The sequence below is a fragment of the Zingiber officinale genome, chromosome 4A, assembly GCF_018446385.1.
Source record: "Zingiber officinale cultivar Zhangliang chromosome 4A, Zo_v1.1, whole genome shotgun sequence".
Classification (NCBI taxonomy): domain Eukaryota; kingdom Viridiplantae; phylum Streptophyta; class Magnoliopsida; order Zingiberales; family Zingiberaceae; genus Zingiber; species Zingiber officinale.
Window position 1 is genome coordinate 30,259,278 of NC_055992.1, and position 26,117 is coordinate 30,285,394.

Sequence of the window (26,117 nt, forward strand, 5' to 3'; positions counted from 1 at the left end):
ATTAATTATTTATTCATTTAACTAATTATTAATTAAATAATATATATTTTAAATAGTAAAACAATATCAAGTAAAAAAATACAAAATAAAAAAAATATTAAAATATAAATATAATTTATTATATTTTTTTAAAAAAAATTTAGTATTTTTTAAAATTTTTAAATGAAATTTAAAATAATACAAAATAATAAAATATATATATATATATATATATATATTAGAATATAAATCAGAATTATTATATTTTTTAAAAATTGTAAATGAAATTTAAAATATTAAAAAAATCATAATATTAATTAATAAAATTTATTAAATTTATTTTAATTTTAAATATTTTTTTATATATTTTATTAGGATAATTTAATTAGGGTTTATAAAAGCATGTTCGAAATATCACACCTACTTAGAAATTGTTTAAATTAATTAAAGAAAAATTTAATTTCGGGGAAAAGAAATGCTGCCGTGGCCGACGCGGATCGCTGGGTGTCCGACGGCATTGGAAGCGTCACCGGATGCTTCTGGCGTTGCCGGAGCGGTCTCACAACTCCTCCGGCACCGCCTGTGACGCATCCGAGACGGGGATGCCTCCGGTGCCCGTTTTTTCCACCGGCGGAACGATAAAAACCATCCGTGTCAAGTGGCACTGAACGACATTTCATTCTATGCCGATAATGGATTGGAGGTGAAGAAGGAAGGAGATGAAACATAGGAAAGAGACATTGTTTGCGTTGAGTATGGTCTTAAATCTTACCATGTTGGGTGAAATGGTCAAGCAATATTATTCTAATAAATTATCAAAATTCAATACCATTCAACACGAATACTGGAACAATATTTTTCTAGTCCAAGACCAAAACTATAGCATGGCTCAAGATTTTGAACTTTGGTGCCAAGTGATATCAACTTTCAATGATTTATCGGAATGATACGTTTTGCCCAATATGATACGAGATTTCAAATCATGAGTGGGAGGTTCAAAACATCTTGAGATATACCTGAACTTTCACATAGCTGCACTAATTATCTTGAGTCTATAGAAGTATCTAGTTTAAGTATCATAGACATGGCACTGATATTTTTAAACATTCATCTTGTTTACATTTCAATTAAAGTTCATTGTTGATCCCTTGAATATGATATTATGCAATATTGTATCACGTGGGAAGATGATCTCAATACATTATTATAAATATGACGTTTCCGAACATTATTAAGTAAAAAAGAGTGGCAATCTTTTGATTAAAAGATTGCAGGAATCAATGTGATTATGCAAGTGAAAAATGATTTCCCTTGTTATAAATGTCATTAAAATTACAAGTTATCAAATGGAATAGGAATACAAGCTTTCATAAATACAACATATTTACCTGGCTTGTAGCTCTGAGATGGTACTTAGCAGTACCCGTTCCCTTTCACTATTTGCAGCATCCAGCTGTTAAAAGAAATCTATATCAGCAACAAACTGCATTTTACATAAATCTCCACACTAATTAACTGAAAATGGGATGAACCAATGATCCAGTCATTATTAAACAGAAACAGAATAATATCCATATGCATCCCCTTTGCAAGGAGAATGAATCATTCTTTAACAGAAAATATTAAAGTTGCATATCCATTATGGTGTTATCTCTTGGTTTCCACTTCGGAACTGAGTTATTCCATGTGATAAGGGAAGAAAATGAGCATGAATTATTATCAGGGGAACAAAGCATGAACCTCGTGATGGCAAAAATATCAAATCAAACATAAAATTCTCTCCTTTTTTATTTACACTTCCATTCTTTTATAAGATTATCCTACCAAAGGTGATCGAGTAATGAAGTCATACGTAAATGGGCAGAATGTATAATTTTTATGATACTAGTCAAATTGACATTTTGAAAGCCGATGAAACTAATTATCACTTAAATGCCACTCACTTATGTGGAGGCTTCCTAGATGGTTAAGGATGCTTAAGAGGGTTTACATTGACCATGTAGACTAGGTTTTACTCATAATTACTCTCTTATCCCCTCTATCCAAGCATTGCCATAGGTAAAGAACTATCTCAAATACAATGTGAAACTTTTGGGAAGCTTCCAAAATGCCTTAGTGAAAACCTCCAAGATACATAATTGTGCTAAAGAGCGTTATGTCAATTAGTTAACCAAACCATGTGGGATTAAAGGGACTAGTTAACTTCAATGACCAGTTAGACAAGATATTTCAACAGAATTGTCTAATGCAAACAATAGGCAAGACTGAAATAGTTAGATAAAGTGGGGAAAAAAATGTTCCTCTCCAAATCTGAAAATAACAAATAATTGGCTGAAGATGCCAAAGCCAACACCCCCAAAGATGTAACAATGTAAAGGCAGTAGCTTGTGATTCTCCAGATAGAATGGATTATAAATTTTGCATATTACTGACCAATTTCTCATTCTCCACATGTTGAGCTTGAGAAGGCACTGCAGGGGGAAAAAAAAGGAAAGAAAAAGCCTCAACAACATGTTCTATATTTCAGTTATCTTCCCAAAGCACAGCGGTAATAGTTAAACTCACAATCAATTATCTCACTTTGCTGCAAGCTATTCAACAAACTTGTAATAAGGCCCTGGTAATAAAATTCAACATTTATACACATCCGTATTCTTAGAAACCAAAAAAACCAAAAGTAGTTTCTACAACAAGCAAGCATGAATTTGTTGAAATGAAGAAATTTACTTGTTGAAAAGATGTTTGTTGGAAAAGATTTTGCAGGTGGGGCATGAGAATGGATGCAGGTAATATGTTGCCAACTTCCTTTGAATTTCTGTTGTTGACTTCCTCTGAATTGCTGTTACGAACTCCAATTGGAGGCTGACAGGTAGATAAACAGAAGTACCTAAGATTTATACTGCCAAAAGAGAAATGGAATATGCGTATATTATAGGAAACTGCTAGAGAATTTTTTTTATCATATTTCAACAAGGATTGCTAAACAATAATTGCATCATAAATTCTTTGTATCCACATGCCCAATGACTACAATATTCAAAATGAATACTTTCAGGTATCATGTAAGTGCATTTTACTATGTGATTGCTCCAAAATTATCAAACATCAAGATTGCATGACAGAAAGGCTACAACTTGGTTTTCTACATGAAAAACAACATGAGAACACAAGTAGATCCTAATAGACTTGCCATAATCATATTCCTAATGAAATTTGAGCAACTACTAGAAGGAAATTCAACTATTAGATATTGTTATTAGTATATAAGAAGATTATTGGAGATTAAAGATTAGGATAACTCTGAAGATATTAACTAAGACAACCAAAGAACATATAGGAAAGAAGAAAAAGACTGCATTAAGTCTTTATGTATGTGCGGAATATACAACGGACATTCACTCACTATTTAAAAAAAAAAAACATATACAGGCATTACGTATGAAGTATGTAACTTGTATGCTTAAAATTATGTAAGTTTAGAAAGTATCTAGTGAATTCCTTTGACTAGAGTCATAAGGACAAACAAAATCAACAATTACCTAAAGGATTTCTTCATTAAATAAGGCTGCGACGGCCGCGCAAGGCCTCGCACGAAATCGTGATGGTCACGCGAGGCCATTGAATTTTTTCTTTATTTTTTTAACCGTTAATTTTTTTCTTTTATTTTTTTAATGGTTAATTCTTTCCTCTCTTAATTCTTTCTTCTTCCTCCCTACATTTTTATTGTTATTTTTATTTCTTTCATCCTTAAATACATGAAAAAAAAATCCTTTTAAATTTGTTTTTGTTATTCCTTTCCTCCTTAAATACATAGAGAAAAAATTTCCTCCTTAAACATATTAAAATAAATTTAATTTAAACATATTTGATCATAATCATTGTCTATACTTTAGTTAATCAAAAATTTACTTTTACTTAATATTAATTTTTAGAATATTAATTTAACCTAATAGTAAGTAGTTATAGTAATTAAATATTATAATAATATTTTTAAATTAATATATTTTATATTATAAAAAGTATCAAAATTGTATCGGCGTGGCATAATATGATATTGAAACCATATCATTCCAATCATAAACTGAAACTATGATGCAACTCAAAATTTTAAACCATGACCAATTCTAATACAAGTATTGAAGAATTTAAAATTGTATATCAACATGCTGTCGGTGGTTTATATTTTTATATTAAATGTGTATGTCATATTTTAAATTTATATGCACAAAATGAATTTAAAACTTTAGAAAATCAAATTAAATTAATTAAAATTATTATCTCTTATGCGTGGTCACATTCTAGTGTGATGAATAATGGGATAGATTTTATAAAATTAATCGAATGAGACATAAAATTGCCACATAATGTATCAACCTATTGAAATTCAATGTATGAATTATTGCAATATTCATTTCGATATAAACAATTATTATGTCCAGTTTTCGAACAAAATTCTAATAATATAATGTACATTTAGTTTCACACCAATGGAACATATGTAGTAGCAAGGTTCAAAAATCTCGAGTCGTATTGGAGTTTCAATGTTTTACTAGAATGTTACTATTTTGATATTGTGCTGACATTCCAATATATGATACTCGTGACAAATTTAAGGTGGAAAGAGTTGGAGAAGAAAAAGAAAAAAAACTACAACTATGTAACTGCTCATGTGCTCGAGTCATAGCCGATATTCAACTTCATATAACATAGCAGATCTAATCGTCATTTTGCAAAACTTTCCCTTAAGTTTTAGAGGTATTTTATCATAAAAAAAAGGTATTTTATAATCACAAAAAACATCTAACGCTCTCATCTATTTCAACGATCCCACTTGTATTCTATGTGAGACATCTCTCTCAATCCCTCTATCCTTTTGCAAAAATAATCCTAAATATTTAAAACTCTTAATTATAGGCAACTAGTCATCTCTTATCTTAACAATTGGCTCGTTACGTCTAATATTACTAAATTTAAATTCGATATATTCTATCTTTACTCTATTAAGCCTAAAATTTTTCACTTCTAGTGTTTCTTGCCAAGATTCGAGTTTAGCACTTAAAAAAATATTGATATAAAAAGTTAAAATTATTAAAAGTGTAAAATCATCCACACTAAACAAACACACTGATATAAAAACACAATTCTTCTTCTCTAGATTTCAAGTCCTTTTAGTCTCTTCTCTTCCCGGCCAATGTGACAGATACAAGAATTTTGATCTTCATTGGCTTAGGAATGGATTTGTGTGGTTTCTATCCGTGACAACTAGACAAACAAACATACCTCCTATGGCATGTGGCAACCACATGTGGCAAAAAGGTGATTCGCTCGCCCCAGTGCCCCGCCAATCCGTCCCTAGGCCAACACAGAGGAGGTAAATCATGGGTTGCTACTAACCATTACTATAGATGGCCCAGGCATGGGGGAAGGCATGCTCGGACGTGCTGAGTTTCGATCCCAAGACCTCATGTGGCAACACCCCATGCCTCAACCACCGCACTGGCCCGAGAGGACGAAACAAACATACCTCCTGAACCTACTTGGCATGGATGACACTGTTCTGGCACAAGTGGTTCAGTGAATAAATCTTTTGCTGCCCAATAATGTGTCTTGATCTCCCAGCAGAATAAAATATTTAACATATGTTGGGAGAAGTAGCATAATATTTCAAACCCAGATAATGTTTTCATTTGGTGAGACAGAAGGAAGGAGATTTATATGCATTTTTCTGTTGGTCATTAGATACTCAACCCCTCCACAACGAATCAATGTCTCTCATAAAGGATATCTGCTCCTTAAGCATTCTACATGAGCTTCCAAGGGAATTCTTAAGTAAGCATGCTTGCTTTGTGACTAGGCTAAATTGTTGAAGAACAGTCAAACTTTTGTATGCTACTACATAAATTGTAGACACTTACAGATATTCTCAATAAGAAAAACCTTCCTTAATTTTTAAATCAAAATCTCAGAGTGAAAAAAAGGTGTCAAATAGTACATAAACATCTACATGGAGTTGAAGGCTCTGTGAACTGATAGATGCAGTGAGAAAAAAAACAAAAATAGAAAGGTACAGGCATACCACTGGTTTTAAGTTAATTAACCGATCACCCACACTCGCTGATTTTCTCAAGGGAGATCCCTGAAGAAGGGGAAACAAGAACAACTCAAACTTGCCTAGTCAAATGTGTAACATAATGGAATTAATTTAAAGGATATGATTCACAAAATTTTATGTACCTGGGTTGACCTTCTTGAAATGTTACATAGTGGCAGGTCCTAAAATGTAAAAAGTTCTCAGTGTTATGTAAACTCATGCAAGTTAAAATGATTTGTTTCAGAAAACTTACCTTTACAAGATCCACATTTTCTGATGTAACTGAAAACCGGCCTTTTATTTGAACCACACTAGGCTTGGTCTTCTCCTCCAATGAGTCTCCACAACCTATAAATGTGAAAGCAAAAAATAGACAAGTATGATTTATTTTAGATAATTCAATTTGTGGTAACATAAAAAAGCAGCTACTAAAACTACCGCAATTCTTCCAACTAAGAGGACAGAGAAAATAATTAAGCCAAATGAGATGAACTACTGCAATTCTTCCAACTAAGAGGACAGAGAAAATAATTAAGTCATGTAAAGTGAACTGTACAATAACTATTATAACCTGTTGATGAATGGATGGGAGCAGATAAGCTGTTAGCCGAAGCGCGGTTTGGAAGCATTAGTGGTCCACTGAAATCTGGAACTTTGTGAGTATCACGTATGTATCTCTCAGCTCCTTGTTGATTGTCCCTATCAACCCTATAGCAAGATAAAAGAGCAAATTCTCATAATTTCTTTTTGGCAGTATTAGACTTGCTGAAGTAGCACCAGGTTTAAATAATAGCACATGTCACTAGAACAACCAAGAAAAAATACCATTTCTGGAAAATCATCAAGGAAAAACTTGGAAAAGATTAATAGCACCGTGTAACAGAAATAAGTAAATATGAATAAAAAATTTCTCTCAACATCAATATGGCATAAAGAAGAAGCACATTTAGAAAGAGTACGTTGGTCAATAATTGTTGCTTATAAAAAAACTGAATAGCAAAGCTTAAGATAAACCTTTCTGAGGTATGTACTCTTTCTGAACCAGAAGGTACAAGTGGACCACTGTAAGTTTGGTGCTTTTTTCCAACCTCAACTTTCCTTTGGTTTGGCAGTGTATCACGTTTTGATGTTGATGGTGCTTCATCACTTTTTAGTCTAAATCTCTCGCATTTATCAAACCTTTCTTGATTAATATAATCTACTATATCAGTTTGTAATATCTCATCTCTTGTACTTGAGCTGCACTTTGACTCTGAGAACCCACAGGGGCTTACTCTGCAAAAAAAAATAACTCATTTGAAGCCATCAAATTTGAAAGTTTTAGATTTAATTTTTTTTAAAAAAATAAATTTAAATTTGAAAAAAAAAATATACTTTAATTTGAAGTGGATTGAGTTTTTTTTTTAAAACATAATTTGATACATTTAGTACACATTATGTAATAAGTACAAAATGAATTTTCTTAATATATATCTCTATTAAAATAAATTAAAAATAGTGAAAAAAAAATAAAGGGTAGCCCGGTGCACAAACCTCCTGCCAATGGGAGTCTCGGAGAATGGTGTATTATATGCAGTTTTATCCTACATTACAAGAGACTTATTCCGCGACTCAAACTCATGACCTCCAACTCACATGACAGCAACTTTACAATTGCGTCAAGCTCCCCTTCAGTGGAAAAAAACAAATAAATTATTTTTAAATTTAGTCAAATAATTTTTTATTTTATCAAAACTCTCACAAACTCTAATTTTTTTCATCACTCGCTCACACGACCTTTCAACGTCATAAAAGTTAAGCATAAAGAAAATTTATTGATGTTAGATATTAAATATTATCCTATTTAAATATTTTGCATTTTGAATTACTTTTTAAATTTTTTAATGAATTATTTAACTAAATCAAACTAATATTTTAAGTTCTGGAGGTGAAATTGATTTAAGATTTAATTAGCCCATCAAGTAGACATGGTGATAGAATCAAGTGGATCCAAACCCAGATTGATTTTGATTTATTTTGGTTAGTTTAAAACCAAACCAAGTTTATATATAAGCTTGGTTTAATCATATTTAATTAAATAGATGTATTTTTTAAAAGCTAGAAATTATCTTATCCTACTTTACTTTCTTTTTCTTTTCTTTTCTTTTTTTTCTTCCCTATCCTGATTTCTCTCCCATCTTCCTCTTTTATCTTCCTCTCTTAACCCGCATCGTGGCTTACACCCTTCACTACTTGTTGCAACTTATCACCATCTAGTGTAGATCACCATCATGGTCACTGCCATTGTCGGTTGCCACCAAATTTTTGGATCTAATTTGGGTTCTATTTAGAGTTAGGTCAATTGATTTTAATTTTTTTAAATTATTTCTTTTTTTTAATGATAAATATATAGATGAACTAAAAAGGCTATATAAGCACTGAATGTCTACAAAACAGTAGACACGAGTCTGCACTTTGAAGAACATCCTCTCAACATTAGGCTCACATCCCTCAAAACATCGGTTACGAACTTGCCATGGGAGAAAAATCATACAAGTGATTGCTAAGTAACGTCCTTCATCACTCGTCCTTTGCCACGGAGTTGCCTACTGAAAGCTCAAAATAGACTTGCCATCGTGTGGATCTCATATCTGATGTCAATCCATCCGTGAACCCTGCTCCACAATTGCATAGTGATTGCACATCGGAAGAAAATGTGTCCATTGATCTCATCTTCTTGCTAGCATAGTAAACATGTCTTGTCAGGTACATAAGGCTTTTTGTCTACTGTTCGTAATCTTCCGTGTGCAAGCAACCAATAGGTGAAGCGGTGTTTGGGGAGGGTACCAGGCCTCCACACAGTCGACGCCTAATGCACCATAAGCCCCCTTGGCCGGAAGAAAGATCCGTGTTTGCCGCGCCATGCTTGGCCACGGCAAACTAATCTAGGAGCAGCATATTTGCAGCTCCCGTGCCTCCTACTCGTCGAACTAGTTGGTCCAGGATCTGGACCAACCCTTTAATCAATGTTGAGTCTGAACACTTGCCTTGCCACTGCCAAAGAAAAGAGCCCTTGAGATAATGGTGATGAACCCATCTCACCCAAAGCGAATTCCTCTTGCTTTGGATGTTCCAAAGCGTCCAGCATAGAAGTGTAGTGTTCCATGCTTGTAGATCTCGAATGGCATATCCACCTTTATACTTAGAGAGACATAAAGTGGCCCAAGCAATCAGTGGATGCTTTGTGGACCAAATAAAAGACCGACTAATACCGTATAGCTTGTCAATCAGCCCAGATGGCATGGGAAGGATGGATAACCAATAGCATTTGATTCCTTAAAGCACCGATCAAACCAACTCCAACCGCCCTGAATACGAAAGGGTGTGCTTTGGCCATGCAGCAGTTTTCCATGTCACCGCTTCAAGGAGAGATCTATAGTGAGCTATCCGAAGTTTCTCCGCAGCCAATGGAATACCGAGGTAACGAAAAGGAAATGTACCCTCCTAAAACCCACTGATACGCAGCAGCTCCTCTTTTGTGTGCTCATCTACACCGGCCATATACAAGTTGGACTTCAATGGATTAGCCAGCCCGTAACCCCATTGTGTCACCAAAGTGCTCCAAACAGTCCACTATCATTGTGAGGCTGGATGAATCTGCCCTTGCAAACATCAAAAGGTCATTGGCGTAGGCTAGATGAGTGACTTGAGTCTCCTTACACATCGAATGAAAGTGAAACACTTGTCACCTTGAAGCTTCCTTCAATTGCCTTGAGAATACCTTCAAACCAAATAGCAAGGGGGGAATGGGGGTTACCTTGTCTTAAATCACACCGGCTATAAATGAATCCATGTAGACCACCGTTGAGACTAACGGAGTAAGATACCATGGTGACACACTGATGGATCCAATCGCAGAACCACAATAGCCTGTTTGCACCAGGAAACCAAAAGCACAGCAACCTACACCTTCATAATCGACCAGCAACTTCTCCAACTCTGGCCACCACCTTTACCGGAAAACACCACCACCTCCTGAGAAAGCACCACCACTACCTTGTACAAGATCCCTCACCTCTGATGGGAAGGGAACAGCCTACGCGACCGACAAAAGGGCAGCCCAAAGCCTCCTAACCAACTTCCAACAACCTTCCCTCTAGGAATCCTAGAGAGAAGGGAGAGCTTCTCTCTCTAAGTTGGAAGGGAAAATTAGCTAGATTTTGGTTGAACTAGTTCAGTCCGGTTCAACAAAGTGGATTAAAGTGAAATAGCTTAAAATGGAAACCTTAATTTATTTTCCTTCACCCGCATGAGACATAACCCCCCTCTCGTTTCTCCCAACCCTTTTCACTTTTTTCTCACTTCTAATAGCATTGTCGCTCACTACCATCTCACATAGTTACTCATTGTGCTCCAACTAAACCATGTCACAACTAGGTGCACGTCACATTGTTGTAAATTTCCTTGTCATTGCCACTCGTTCATGCACAACCTTCCATCATCATTCATCCATGTAGAGTCCCCCATCATTGTTTGCCCACTAACACCATCTTAGTGGTTGTCTCTGAACGGTGGTTACCCTTAGCAGATGTCGTGGCACTATCCACCTTCAAATCTTCCATCTCTAACAACACTATACTAGCAAAATTCCCATCACTCTTTCGAGTAGTTGCAACCCCTCCACATTTCCACCTTGATCCTGAACAAAATAGCTGCCTTTTCCATCCTCTTTTTCTCTAAGAGCAAGCGGCAGTGGCCTCGTTTCCTTCCTTATACAGCAATAAAGTTTCTTGAATAGATGGAATTTGAGGATTTGGGAGTGCTAAGTATTAGTAGAATTGAATCTTTTCATGGTTCTACGTCTCTAGCGAGTTTGAGTGAGCATGGACCATCCATGGAAGAGAGTAGCTTTTCTTCCATCTGCAACAATGCTTTTGGTGTTTGATAGACAAATCACAACATAGGTTCCTTTTTCCTCTCCTTTTAATCTAATGGAACGGTAAGGGGAAGTCGCTAAAAGGATTAAGTGACTTTTAGTTCGTATGATGTCCTCAAAGTAGCAATGGTGGTAAATTGGGAAAGCGAGCTGCCATGGAAGTTTTTCTTGTAGGTTGTTGAGTGGTGAGATACTTGATGTAGAAGTATTGGTGGGAGGTGTGATGCATATTGAGAGTTAGTTTTGAGAGGGTACCACTTGGGCTAATCAACAAGATTTGGGCGATGATAAGTAGTGAGTGTTATGAGTGGAGAGAGTAGATGGAAGCTTGATGTTATGTGATCATGGAAATTTTCTATAATGGTGATTGCATCTTGGATGACAAGCCGTGAGGTTGGATTGAGTTGGTTATAACATAAGTGCGGATTGAGTTAGTTATAGCGTGTGGATTGAGTGATAATTGGGCGTTGGTCCTTGTGGAGATAGCTCAATCTTATACTCTTTTCTTGTTTTGCTCATACTATCCAATTAGTTTCTAGCAGATTATTTGTTCATACATCATTTAATGGTTGTCATCAATGTAGGTTATTTATGTAAAAATATATGTTAGTTACTTGTGATATTTACATGTTAAATTAAAACCATGCAGTTTTCATATGAAATTACATGTTTTTTTTGTATACCATGCAATAGTTTTATATTTCAGATAGTTTTGATACACATTAGACAAGCATTAGGATATGATTTAGTGGCCATAACGCAAGCCATAACACAAGCAGCACTACCTTAGATGTTGTTGATGATATATTGCTTGCAAATATTATATGATGGTAGGTGACTCACATAGTAGTTAAGGCCTTTAACCTAATAGATAATCTGAAACCTTTTTTGGTACCAAAGAGGGATCACTGCTAACACTAGGAGTGACAAAATCAAAAGATGGTCACAACTCTCCTGCAATCCACTGATTCTCCTCTTAGGTGCCTACAACATTAATAGCATCCTTGAAAAAAGTACAATATGCCAAATTTATGATGGTGCCTTCTCCATTGATGTCATTACTTCACTTCCATATCCAACGAGCATCTGCAAAATGTCATTTATGCCCTTCTACATTCCCAAAAAACATGTATTGTAGATTGTTAACGAAGGCAATGATGTTTGTCAACACCAAATCTTTAACACCAACAATGTGGGATCCTCAATCTTATCCATTGTGGCGCCTTTTATTAACATCATCAACAAAGAGAACTCCCCATTTTGTACCCTTGTTAGTCAGGGCCTCCATTAAGCTCTGGTACTATCGTCCCTACCTCATCCTCCCCTCCTAGCTACTTCCTTAGGCATTCCACCATTTTCAAATTCTACTAGTAACTACTTAATAAAAACTCTCCTTATTCCTCATTACCATAATTCTTAGTTAGATCTTGAAATTAATTTGAAGGGATTGTTGCCACATCCTTCTTGCTAGTGTTCAAGCCAATTAAGTCATTGTAGCCATCTTGCACCAAATTTCTGAAAAACAAGAAAAAAAAAAAAAGGCAGCTTAATTCTCCTTTCAATTGTTGTTTAAGCTTAATTACACCAAAAGGATGGAGTGGCTTCTTCTGCCAGAGTAAAAGAGAATCAACAGTTGTAGAATATCTTATCTTATCTTCCTATTTTATCTCTAACTTATCTTCCTATTTTATCTCCTATTTTATCTCTAGTTTATCTTTATCTCTTGTAAACATATAACTATAAATATATGTTCCTGTAATTCATTAGATAATAAGATATATAGTTTAGTTTTGAGTTTCTTCCTGTTTTTAGTGCTTTTATGTTATCAGAGCAATAAAAGCATTTTTTGAGGAAACTCGTTTTAGGAGTGAGCGGGATGAATGATTTCGACGTGTTTTCGGGCGTTGGCCAATCAAACCCTATAATTGCTCCCACTGCTTCTGATAATTCTTTACCCTTCCAAATTACTAGCTTTAAGCTCTTTGGCTAGAATTATCTTCAATGGTCCAGATCTGTCCAACTTATCATTCGAGGGAAGGGCCGTTCCGGCTATCTCGATAGTTCTATTCCCAAGCCATCTTTAACCGTTCCTTACTTTGCTAATTGGGACATCCAGAACTCTAAGGTAATGGCATGGCTCCTACACTCGATGGATGACATCATTGCTGAGATTTATCTCCTCTATCCGATGCGAAAGTAATATAGGACGCAGTCAACTTGGCCTACTCAGATTTGGAGGACTCTTCACAAATATTCGATCTGCAACATCATTCCATAAATCTGTGTCAAGATGACGGTACAGTCACTCAATATTTCAGTTCTCTAATCAAAATCTGGCAGGAACTTGATCTCTTTACTCAGTTGGCCTAGACCGACACCGCCAACAACGAGATCCATCGCAAATTACTTGCAAAAGAATGGACCTACAATTTTTTGACCGGACTCAATCCTATTCTGGGTGATTTTCATGGTCGCATCCTAGGCATTAAACCGCTCCTGAGTCTTGATGCTATTTTTCGAAGGTGCATCGTGAAGAACAACGCCGCTGCATCATGTTTGGTGGCTCCTCCATGCCCTCTGCTTCGTCCATTAATTCTGATGCATCTGCCATGGTTGTTCGATGATACCCCAACTCTCGTGGTACTCACAAACCTCTTTGGTGTGATCATTGTAACCATCCCCATCACACTAAAGAAACCTGCTGGAAGCTTCACGGTAAACCCACAGATTGGGTCTCACACAACCAATGCAAGAGCAACAGATCCAAGCCTCCGGTTGCAACCAAATCCGATGTAGCATCCTCATCATCTTTGACCTTCACCCAAGCCCAACTCGATCAGATTGGTCAAATGTTCTCATCCTCTACATTCTTGATGGCTCATGGTATTTCCTCTACTATGAATGAGCCCGCCACATCGGGTGAGTCTTGGATTATTGATTTTGGTGCTTCTTAGCATATGTCCGGTACTCGTACTATTTTTAATTCATACCGTCAATATTCTAGTACTCATACTGTTACTTTGGCAGATGGATCTATTTCACTAGGAGTGGGAATTGGTACTCAAGGTTTTATTTATTCCCAAGTTGTCATATAACTTACTCCCAATTAGCAAACTGACTCAGGATTCAGATTATGTGGCTAATTTTTCCCAAAACTCGTGTGTTCTTTAAGATTAGAACTCAAGGAGGATGATTGGCTTAGGTGGCTAAATTGTACTACTTTCTATGTGCTAACTCTCAGGCTTGCTATTATCAAGTTGTTTGTAGTTCAGTCTCTTCTCACCGCCACCACCAAATAAAGCTACTCCATCACCGCCTTGGCCATCCTAGCTTCTCTTATATGTGTCGCTTATTTCTTTCATTGTTTCTTCGATCAGATCACTTTATGTGTGAAATCTATCAATTAGCTAAACACACTAGAATTCCTTTTTCAATTCATTCATATCATGCTTTAAAACCTTTTTCCATTGATCATAGTGACCTATGTGGTCCTTCATGAATTTCTTCAATTTCAAATAAAAAGTGGTTTATTTCCTTTATTAATGATCATTCTCAAGTTTGTTGGATATTTCTTTTACGGGAAAAATCTGAAATTGCTTATATATTTGAGCAATTTTATAACATGATTCTCATGCAATTTAACTCTCGTATCAAATTCTTCGAACTGATAATGGAACTGAATATTTTAATTCATCACTAAATGATTTTTCTTTAAAAAGGGGTATTATTCATCAAAGCTCTTGTGTCGATACACCACAAAAAAATGGTGTATCTGAAAGGAAAAATCGTCATCTTCTAGAAGTTGCTCGCACACTACTTTTTTCTGGCAATCTGCCTAAACATTTTTGGGGGATGCTATTTTAACTGTTTGTTATTTGATAAATTGGTTATCATCTTAAGTGTTAAATTTTAAAATCCCAATTTCCACTTTTCAAGACTGTTTTCCAAAATCTCATATCTTTTCTAATCTTCCTTTACGCATATTTGGATGCTCGGTTTTTGTTTATATTCATAATCATCTTAGGTCTAAGTTAGATCTTAGAAGTCATGTCACAAGTGTGTTTTTGTTGGGTACTCTTCCACCAAAAAGGATTATAGATGTTATTCTCCTTCAAAGAGAAAATATTTTATCTCTAAAGACGCCACCTTTTTTTGAAACCAATCCTTTTATTCGAAGCCTTCTACCCAGGAGGGGTCTCTGATTAAAAATTTGGTCCCATATATTTCTCTAACTAATTGGGAATATTTTTGGAAACAAATCCACCTCCTAATCGAGCTCGGGGGAGATCTTAACTCCACAAAATCAGGAACCTATCCACAAAACCCAGAAATTCAAAATCAGGAACCTATCTTACTTCCACAAGATCGAGAAATTCAAAATTCAGAAATTCAAGACTACCCTCCTTCTGTAGATTCAGAAATTCCAAAGGAAAATCCACAATCACCTCAAACATCTCCCTGTGTCACTCCAATACCCAAAATTTCCAGACCCGTTGAATTTTTTTCAAATGATTTACAGCAAAAGAAAGCACGTAGAAGCCAAGTCTGATTTGATATCTCTAGCGCCTCACTCGTCTGGCTCAAGTTCTGATCCTGATGATACTAAGCTGCAACAATTGGATATGTCAATCGCACTTCGTAAAGGTACTCATCTGTGTACTCAACATCCTATCTCAGATTTTTTAGGATACTCTCATCTATCTAGACAAATGCGTGCTTTGGTAACAAATATCTTAGAAACAACAAGACCAGCCAATATTGACGAAGCTCTTAAACACAAACATTAGCCTACAACGATCTCTGAAGAGATCAAAGCCTTGGAAAACAACAATACATGGGACATAGTCAATCAACCAGCAAGAAAGAACCCGGTTGGCTACAGGTGGGTCTTCACGATTAAGTGTAAAAACGATGGTTCAGTTAAAAGATACAAAGCCCGTCTCGTGGCCAAGGGGTATACTCAAACTTATGGAATTGACTACCAAGAGACTTTCGCTCCTGTGGCAAAGAGAAACATTATTCAGGTATTGCTATCTCTTATAGCAAACTTAGATTGGTCACTTCACCAACTAAACAACAAAAATGCCTTTCTCAATAGTGATCTAGCAAAAGAGGTGTACATGGATTTGCCACCTGGTTCAACAAGAATAAAGAAGTCTTAGTTTGTTGTCTAAAGAAGGCTCTCTATGGTCTAAAGCAATCTCCTAAGGCTTGGTTTGGCAGGTTTGCCAAGACGGTTCAGCAGTTTGGTTACAAGCAAGTTCACACCGACCATACCCTATTTCACCATAGAGGAAAGGGTAAGATTGTCATAATGATTGCTTATGTAGACAACATTATAATCACCGGTAATAACCTTAAAGAGATGGAAAGGATCAAGAAACATCTTGCAGCAACATTCGAAATGAAGGATCTTGGGAAACTTCGATTTTTCCTTGGAATAGAAGTTGCTCAAAGCAAGGAAGGAAAATTCGTCTCACAACAAAAATATATTCTCAACTTGCTAAGAGACACCGGATTAATGGAATGTAAACTTATTGATACTCCCATGGATCCAAATGTAAAACTTGAGACTCATCCAGAAGATTCACCAATAGACCGAGACATGTTTCAACGACTTGTTGGCAGATTGATTTATCTTGCACACGCCAAACTTGACATGCATTTTTGATGAGTTGTATTAGCCAATTTATGCACTCACCATATCAATGTCACTTGAATGCTGCAAATAGAATTTTGAAGTATCTAAAGGGAACTCCTGGCAGAGGGTTGATGTTTAGAAATAATGTCACAAAAAATGTTGAAGTATTCGTTGATGTTGATTGGGCAATGTGTCCGAATGATTGGAGATCTACTTCGGGTTATTGTTCTTTTGTGTTCGGAAATCTGGTCACTTAGCGAACTAAGTGAAGCAATATGTTGTAGCAAGAAGTAGTGTCGAGGCCGAGCTTCATTCCACTACTCTTGGTATATGTGAAGCCCTTTGGCTGAAACAACTCCTTGAAGAACTGCACATACCAAAGCAAAGTTCCATATTTATTTGGTGCAATAACAAAGCTGTGATCTCAATTTCACACAACCCCGTTCATCATGATAGAATGAAGCATGTTGAGATTGACCGACATTTCATTAAGGAGAAGATTGATGAAGGCATTATCGAAGTCTCCTACGTACCTACCACATAGCAGGCTGCAGACATTCTTACAAAGGGTCTCTTTAAGCCTATGTTTGACCGGTTAATAGATAAGTTTGGGATGTATAACATATACCACCCAGCTTAAAGGGGAGCGTAGAATATCTTGTCTTATCTTCCTATTTTATCTCTAGCTTATCTTCCTATTTCATCTCCTATTTTATCTCTAGCTTATCTTTATCTCTTGTAAACATATAACTATAAATATATGTTCCTGTAATTCATTAGATAACAAGATATATAGTTTAGTTCCGAGTTTCTTCCTATTTTTAATGCTTTTAAGAGTGAACACCAGAATAGGTTCAGCATTTCCTAGATTTAGATACCCAGCCCATTTTTTTATCAATAAATAAATGCTTAGAAAAACAGATAACATACATTACTATTCTAAAAAGACAGAACTTTGAAAAGGAGAGCAAAGGACAAAAAGAAAATAATACCATCTCAGGAGAGGATTGAAAAACATAAAAACTTGAGACCATATCAAAAATATTAGAGTGAGGGGATGATTAAAAAGGAAGCATTTAAAAGAAGTTGAGAGATCTGAATAATGTATTAACTTCTAGTTTATTCCCTCGCCTTGATTCAAGTTGGGTACTGTAGATCCTTTCTCACCACCTTTAATTTATCGTCTAGAGTTGCATGATTTAAGATCAGTTTACAGTACTACCCAGCTCTTACAACTCTCTCTCAATGTTCGTATTAGATTTTTAATTAACCTCCTTAACACCTCCCACTCTCATAGAGAGAATTAATAAAAAAACTCAATCTCCAAGGTTATTATCAACTTCAGCTTGTGCACTTCATCTTTCAAAGATCATCCGCTGAAGTCTTACTGTCAACTTCAGCTTGTGCACTTCTCCAAGGTTATTCACCTGGTTTGTAGCTCTGAGTTGGTACTTAGCATTACCTGTTCCTTTTCACTATTTGTAGTATCCAGCTGTTAAAATAAATCTTAATCAGCAACAAACTGCATTTTACATAAATCTCCACACTAATTAACTGAAATGAGGAACAAGTGGATTGTCACCCTGCTTAATTAACCTGGAGATGAAGTCCTCTCTTTGTGGGAGGACAGAATCCATGTGGTCTTATTCATGTCGCCCACTAGCTGTCGGCTACCCATGACTAGTGAGTTGCACACCTAGGTCACACAACACCACATTGCAGGAGAAAACAATGCACCTCTCCCAAATCAGCCACACCACAACCTGCTAACTGCTACCTAACTTGTGCAACCTCTAACTTCCACTACCACCCATCTCTCATCTTCAACAATCACATCATCCAAAACCAGCAACCCTAGTAACCTCTTTGCCCACCATGCAACCAATTGTACAACTTTTGCAGCCTGCGCCACCTTGCTGAACCACTCCTCAGGCAAGCTGAGCCCACCTGCTGAACTGCCCCAGACGACATGAAGCCAGCAAATCAAGACTCATTAAGCCAGACTGATTAAACCCACTAGTATAATCGTTAGAGCTTAATCAGAGGCTTAGCAAGTTGCTTTAATTTTTTAGAAGTTTTTTTTTATAAGTTAGACCTACTTAGGAGAATTGGTCTTTTATTTTATGTTTTTTTGGCTTATCAGAGGGATTTAGATCTCTCATCAAATTGACTCTTGATTTTTTTTAATTTTCTCCTGCATGAGTTTTGATTTTTTGTGTGAGATATTTATCCTCGTGTGACATCAATATCAATATCAATTCTCTATACGAGTATTGATTCAATTTCCATATTGCATTAACTAAGAAATATTAGTTATAGTAATACCTCTCAATTGGTTTAAAGGATAAGGTATGTATGTAAATAATTAAGTATTATGAAGTGTCATAAAATCAAGGTCTTTTTTGCCTAAATAAGCACGTATATTGAATTTACTTTACAAACTTCTATTAGCAAGGATTTTATGCCTTGATCATATATAACATTGCAAATAGGCATGAAAAATATAATAATAGGTTATGCATATGTTAAACTATCATGTGAAAACTGGGAGACGCTAGACAGCCTTCTTTCACAGAAATTCAGCAATACATGACTTGCATATTTGCATGCTTCTTAGGTATTTAACCTACTATAATAAGGTAACCTTGAGTTCTTTATTTTATGTATTTAAAAGTAATGACTAATGATTATATGTAAAATATTCAAAAAAAAAAAAAATGACTGCAAGTAATACAGCTCACCTAGAGTTGGTTTTATCATTAAATGCTGACTTCTCATCATTGGATCTCAAAATCGAGGGATGCTGAGAACACAAACAGCTCTGGAGTTATTTATCTTGAGAAGCAAAGAGAACAGTCATTCCCTCAATCAAATTACAAGAAATTAACGTATCAAGGAATTACTAGCACAATAAAGGAGTTGGATAAACCTTGCTAAGAACAAAACTTTTGATAGTTCCCTCCTCTTCCTTAATTGGGTCAGCATCATCATGAAGCTGTGTTCATAAAATAGCATATAAGAGATTATAAGACAGATCATAAAACAGCCTCATAGGGTAAGAAAACAAGATATGCCAGCAATTACAACAGAAAGAAACTGTCTTGTCAGGATATAAACTGGATTTATATTGAAAATACCAGTGATGCTTGAGCCTTGAGATCCTCAATGTCGAAGTTCCATGCACTAACACCTCTCTGATATTCACTCTGTATAAAAATATACAAATAGAAGAAGATCAAACATTGTAAATGCCTGAATCATCATACTAGTGAAATTTGAAAATAGATATTGCTGTGTTTTTCAAATGGTGATGACTATAACACCAGGCATACATCCTACAAAAGCATCTTTGCTATAAAAGACAAACATTACTTTGGTCACCATCTCTAAGTACGATGAATCAATAATTAATCTATGACTAGGAAAACTAAAATCAAGAATAATGATATCGAAGCTGAAAAGAATGGGCCATCATCCTTGCTCATTCTATATAGGAGAAGGCAACAATGCATCGATTGTTGAAGAGGCTAGAGTGTGCTTATTTCTACAAGATTAGCTATGCCGTGGAAAAACGCAAAGCATTAGATAAGAAAAGAAATAAAAACCAATGCACAAAGACACAAGTGTTTAATATGGTCCAGCAGCTCTCTGTCTCTTTTTCGACAGCTTATGATGCTTTAGATTGATTACTCCTTGAATGCACCATTAATTTTCTCCTTCTCAACCACCATATCTTTTGACAATGATGGCGATGAAGCGCCAGATGATTACAACAAGAGAGCACTTAAAGAGGACAAGAGTAAGAGTTGAGTACTTTGAGTAGAAGAATTTGAGTCTTGTTCTCCCCCTTGTCTTCCAACACCTCCACAAGCTCCTATATATGACCGTAGTATCCATTTTCAAATCTGTCTTCAAATTAACCTTTAATAGTTGACTACTCCATGCTATCAATCGACTAGTAGTCATACTATCTAGATCATAGGTGGAGGCAAGATTCAAAAACTCAAGTCATGTTGAAGTTTTGATCTTTTGACTAGAACGATACTATTTTAATATCGTTCTAATATTTCGATGCATGATAGCGATAATGGATTAGAGTTTAAGAAGTAAAAAAATGAAGAGTAGGAAGGGCTCTATGCCGAGCATAGTTTTAAATCTTGTACCATGTCCAGCGAAAAGATCCAATAAATTAATGAAGCTCAATACCACTTAGCATAGACAATGTCTCCTTCTTTTGCTTCATCTCCTTCCTTCTTAAACCTCCAATCTATTATAGACAACATACATCGGAGCATCGATACGACACTGGAACAACTTCAAACACCAAAATTGTAGTGTCAGTTCACTTAAATAAACCAAGAGTTATGTTATGGATTGATACTAAAGGGTTTAAGTAATTAATATGTTAATAGGTTAACAAACCCAACCCAATTTGCTAGCAACCCGACCCGACTTACCCTTTTAAATACATGCATTTTTTTCGTCTCCCCTAACCCTTGAAGTCGTCGGCCTCCCCACACCCCCCATCTGAACCCTAGCAACTTTAGAGGAGATAGAGGAAGAACCTCGTCGGAACGCTTAAGCTCGTTTTTCCCTACATCTCGCTAGTTATCTTCCATACGTAAAACACCAAGACAAGGTTTTCTTTTGTTGTTTTTGCAGTTACTGCACCATATGGATCATGGTATGATATTTTGATGTATGTTGCATATAATTCTGGAATTTGGTTGTGAAGATTTGATGAAGTTTTATCAATTTTGGTTGAAAAACAAAAAAATATATATATATGGATGCTAGAGATGGTTCATGATGTTATTCGGGTGGGGAGGAAGACCGGCGGTTGGAAATTTTTCTAGGCTGCTCGGGTAAGGGAGGAAGACCGACAGCTAGGAATTTTTTTCTAGGCTATTCAGGTGAGGGAGGAAAACCAGAGGCTAGGGATTTCCTGGGCTGTTCGGGTGAAAGAAAAAGACCGGCGACTGAATTTTTGTCTGACCGGGTGAAGAAAGAAGGGGTCGAAGTGGGTGTTGCGAGGTGGAGTTTAGTGTCCGGAGAAGGATGAATGGGAGAGCACGGGGCAAGATTCTTAACACAACATTTCTGTTCTTATTTACCTCCCATATAATAGCACCTAGAACTCTATCATCATAACGGTTAGTAGGATGTTGATGCACACAAATTAACTGTTATTTTGACATGCAAAGTAAACCATTTTTTTATTTAGCAATATCTTTCTATGCATGAAAAGTAATATTGTTTTGTTTAATAAAGCGAACTATATGTGGCAATGTGATAGGTAAGGAATCCGGCTTAAAAAGGGTTGGTGAATCTTACCAAAACAAAAGAAGTTTGAGAATCCAGCTTAAGAAGGGTTCGATGAATCTTACAAAAGCAAAGGGGTTTGGGAATCTGACTTAAGAAAAGTCCGATGAACCTTACCAACCTAGCACTAGGATAAAAAATTTGGCCAAACGATTAGAGGTTGAAGTACAAAGTAACTACATCTGATGAACTGAATTCTTGTAATCTTTGCAGTGGAAATTCATGAAACTAGTGTCAACAGTTATTTTCCGTTAATTTATCAAAATATTCCTCTTAAATGCGAACAGATGTTATTTCTATAAAAGGTTGAACTTGTTGTGTCTTTGGACTCATTAGATTCAAATTGTGCAAGTAATGAGGAGATGGAAGGACTTGACAGATGAGCTTTCTTATACCTGGCAGTGCACACCCGAGGGCCTCTTTTATTTGTCTAAGTGTCTATATGCGTTAGGATGTTGGGTCCTCCCGTCGAAGTCGAGTTATGTGATTGATAGTCGGTTTAAGTTTCTTTCACTAGTTGGTTGCACTTTCTGCTCTCGTGAAGAATTTATTTACTATTATGATGTTCAAACACAAATTATCTTTGGTTTCATGACTAGTTTGTAATGCATAATCTTTGAAGTTGGGTTGTTTAATTCGGACCTCTTTAATGTTGGTAATGCATGTTTGGTGAAAGGTTTGTAATGGATTTTAGGATGTTTCAAAAACTATCGCATAACTCAAGATTTTGAACTTTGGTGTCAAATAGTATCGAATTTTGATCATTTATTGGAACAATACATTTTTACTATTTTGTTTTACCAGTACAGTACAAGATTTCAAACCATGGGTGTACATATCTTGATATTGGCCTTCTGATTCCATTGGTTTAATGAATTGAAAACTCCTTTCAGTTGGTTGACTCTCTAACTCCAACAACTTCTAAGGTTGAGTCTTCTTAAGTTTAATCTCATTCATCCCGATGAACATATACACTTAACTCTCATAAATTTTACCTTCATGACAATAAGCTCTATACCTCCGGGACTTCATCTCATTCCAGCATCTTGGTTTTAACAACAAAACTCTAATCAATCCAAGGTTTAACAACAAAACTATTTATGAACATTGGCTTGGATTTATGGGTTGTCTGAGATAGTATTCACTCTGGGAGCAACACACTTTTTTCCAACACTTACAAAGTGTGTCAAAAGATAGGATCTCTAGAAGCCCTACAGGGCATGAGTAATGAGGCACCTAAACCCAATATGAGACAAATAATTGTAGTTCATAAGTGGGCAAATTAATTTACTAGTAAATATAAATGATTTAGAGAGAACCAAGGATTGAAGTGTGATTCTGTTTCAGTCAGCATGGCCAAAATATTTGCCACCAACCAAAATCCAAGCTGTGCTAGCATGAGTGAACTGCGACAATGTCTCCTCTACAATAGTGTTTTAGCTGGTATTAAGTGAGGCAGATCAAGCCACTCCTAGAAGGTAAGGGTGAAGGCGAGATGTTATGTTGCTGGCTGTAGAGAAAGCAAGCAAGAGGGTGATGATTCAAGCCTGTGCAGAAAGGAGGGAGTTCCGGTGCAGTCAAAAAAATATCCTCATGTAGGGAGGGAGGTTGGTGCATGACACGAGTGGGGAAGGATAATGGAATGCTTGGTTAAGAGGGAGGGGCAGGGTAGTGGTGGTTCACAATTAAGAGGATCAATTCTCTATGCAGGGAAGAGATGTGGACCAACAGAAAAGAGGAGCATGTCTTTGTGTGTAAACAAGAGAACTAGTCTAGCAAAGGAGAAGAGGTAAGGAAACCACATCAAGGGTATATGTTAATAAGTATTATGTTATAAGCTAATACTTATCACAAATATACTACCTGTAATAAACTTTCATAGTTATACGGTACAAATATTATTAATTAAGAGAATTGATATACTACGACTCCTACGGACTAGTGCACGCCCCGACTCGAGGCGTCTCTAATGCATTGGAGGCGACTTTGTCAAATTTTTTTTTTTTACCGTGTTGAGGCGCCTGGATTTGATCCAGGCGCCTCAACACGGTAAACCTCAATTCAATTTTTTTTTTTTTTAACCTTTTCTAAATCTTAAAAAAAAGGCAGCCCAGTGCACGAAGCTCCCGCCATGCTGGTCCCGGGGATGGATCCATTGTACGCTATTTTTTAACCTTTTCTAAATCTTAAAAAAAAGATAGCCCGGTGCACGAAGCTCCTGTCATGCGGGGTCCAGGGGAAGGATCCATTGTAAGTAGTCTTACCCTGCTTTTTGCAAGAGGTCGTTTTCAGGACTCAAACCCGTGACCTTTTGGTCACATGGCAACAACTTTACCATTGCGCCAAGGCTCCCCTTCTAACCTTTTTTAAATCTTAAATCCTAAATATATATATTATACCTCGTGAGTACCTAATTATTTTTAGCTTTATATATTTTTTTAACTTGAACTGTAACCCAACTCTAAACCCTAGATGTAAAATCTAATTGGCTTATATATATATATATATATATATATACCCGTGAGCATCTATTTTTTTTTTTAATTTTAGATTTTCTTTTAGCTTGAACACTATAACTCAACCCCTCAATCCTAAAGACAAAATCTAATTGGCTTAATCCGAAGCTAAAAAAATTAAACAAAAAAAAACATACAGGATTGAATTAAGGTGTCTAAATTTGATCCAAGTGCCTTAACACTATAAAAAAATTTTAAAAAAAAATTAAAAATTGACGAAGACGCCTTCCATGCATTAGAGGCTTCTCGAGTCAGGTCTGGAGGAGTCTACTGTGGACAGGGTGCATGCGGTTATGTAGAATGGATGAAATGGAGGAAATTGTCAAGTATATTTTTGTGATCATAAGATACCTCTAGAACTGAAAAGGAAATTCTATAAAATAACGATTAGATCTATTATATTATATGGAGCTGAATGTTGAGTTATGCATCAAGAACATATGTGAAAGATGAGAGTTGTAAAGATCAGGATGTTAAAGTAGATGTGCCAACATGTGAGGATGGATACGATAAAAACTAAAAACATTGGAAAGAAAGCCATGGTTATGCTTATTAAAGGAAAACTTCAAGAGATGTATATAAGAAGGTGCAGACAAGTAGTTGGACGATAAAAAATTGCATCAATTAGACTATGTGAAACTATAACAAATATGTACTTTAAATGATGAAGAGAAAAAACAAAGAAGCCTTAATTAAGTTAAAAACTCTAGCAACTATATAATAGGAGATAGAGCACAATAGCATAGGAGGATTCATATAGTCGACCATACCTTGTGGGATAAGGCTTGGTGATGGTGGTTGTTGTATCATGTTATATCAATATATATAAGATTAATTAATATTTATGTTTATAGATATTTAGAAAACTCATTAATCTTTAAGTTACATTAACATTAATCATAAATTAGAAGAGTATTAATTATGGTATAATGTTATATTAAAGACTATAACAAGATTAATTATAAGTTATATTGATATCGATTATTAGGTATATTGATATTTATGTTATGTTCATAGTTATAAATTATATAGATACTAAGTATTTAAATGCTTTATAAATCTTATTAATATTATGTTATATTAATATTAGTTATAAGTTATGTTTCGATATGATTAATATCTATATCAATATATAGATAGATATCCATTATTAGATTAATATGTAAAATCAAGGTTTAAAATTCATACCATCTCATGTGGCATAGGCAAAATTTATTGTTTCACTTATCGCTCGGCACCACTACTCGCACCAGCATCGCAAGGCTTCGCGATTCCACAACAACCTCCACCAGGTCATGGAGACTGCCACAATCCCATGATGACCTCTGCGGAATTGCAAGGGTGCCACAGGATGGCAACAACCTCTTTGGGTCCCGCGGTCCTTAGTCTTTCTTCTTTTTAAATAAATACTTTGTAAATATTTAGATTAAAAATTTTATTTTAAAAATTATTTTTAATTAATATTTTTTATATTTTAAAACATTGAAATCATATCGGCCCAAAACGGTATCGAAATCGTATTGTTCTAGTTATAAATCCAAACTTCAATATGAGTCAAAATTTTGAATCATGTGTAAAATTATTAAGAGAAAATCTCGAGCCAAGCTATGATTTTACTGCTTGGCTAGCTTAAGGCAACATTACCATTGTCAA

General features: G+C 35.6%; 1 protein-coding gene across 6 annotated transcripts in view; it reads right to left on the reverse strand.

Moving 5' to 3' along the window:
- LOC121969769 (serine/threonine-protein kinase OSR1-like) overlaps window positions 1–26,117 on the reverse strand; it is a 77,565-nt gene that overhangs the window by 17,868 nt on the left and 33,580 nt on the right. For 5 of the 6 annotated variants that reach the window (XR_006108644.1, XR_006108646.1, XR_006108645.1 and 2 more), the window contains exons 9-20: window positions 19,764–19,832; window positions 19,556–19,621; window positions 19,368–19,429; window positions 7,085–7,345; window positions 6,642–6,778; window positions 6,324–6,418; window positions 6,214–6,252; window positions 6,056–6,115; window positions 2,707–2,841; window positions 2,545–2,596; window positions 2,413–2,450; window positions 1,368–1,432 (exon numbers count right to left, since the gene is read on the reverse strand). Coding sequence is in view for 3 of the 6 variants with exons in the window: in XM_042520010.1 (XP_042375944.1) it covers window positions 1,368–1,432; window positions 2,413–2,450; window positions 2,545–2,596; window positions 2,707–2,841; window positions 6,056–6,115; window positions 6,214–6,252; window positions 6,324–6,418; window positions 6,642–6,778; window positions 7,085–7,345; window positions 19,368–19,429; window positions 19,556–19,621; window positions 19,764–19,832 (1,079 nt within the window). In the remaining 3 variants the exon portion in view is untranslated. The remainder of the gene's footprint in view (window positions 1–1,367; window positions 1,433–2,412; window positions 2,451–2,544; window positions 2,597–2,706; window positions 2,842–6,055; window positions 6,116–6,213; window positions 6,253–6,323; window positions 6,419–6,641; window positions 6,779–7,084; window positions 7,346–19,367; window positions 19,430–19,555; window positions 19,622–19,763; window positions 19,833–26,117) is intronic. The other variant, XM_042520011.1, reaches the window with a different exon arrangement.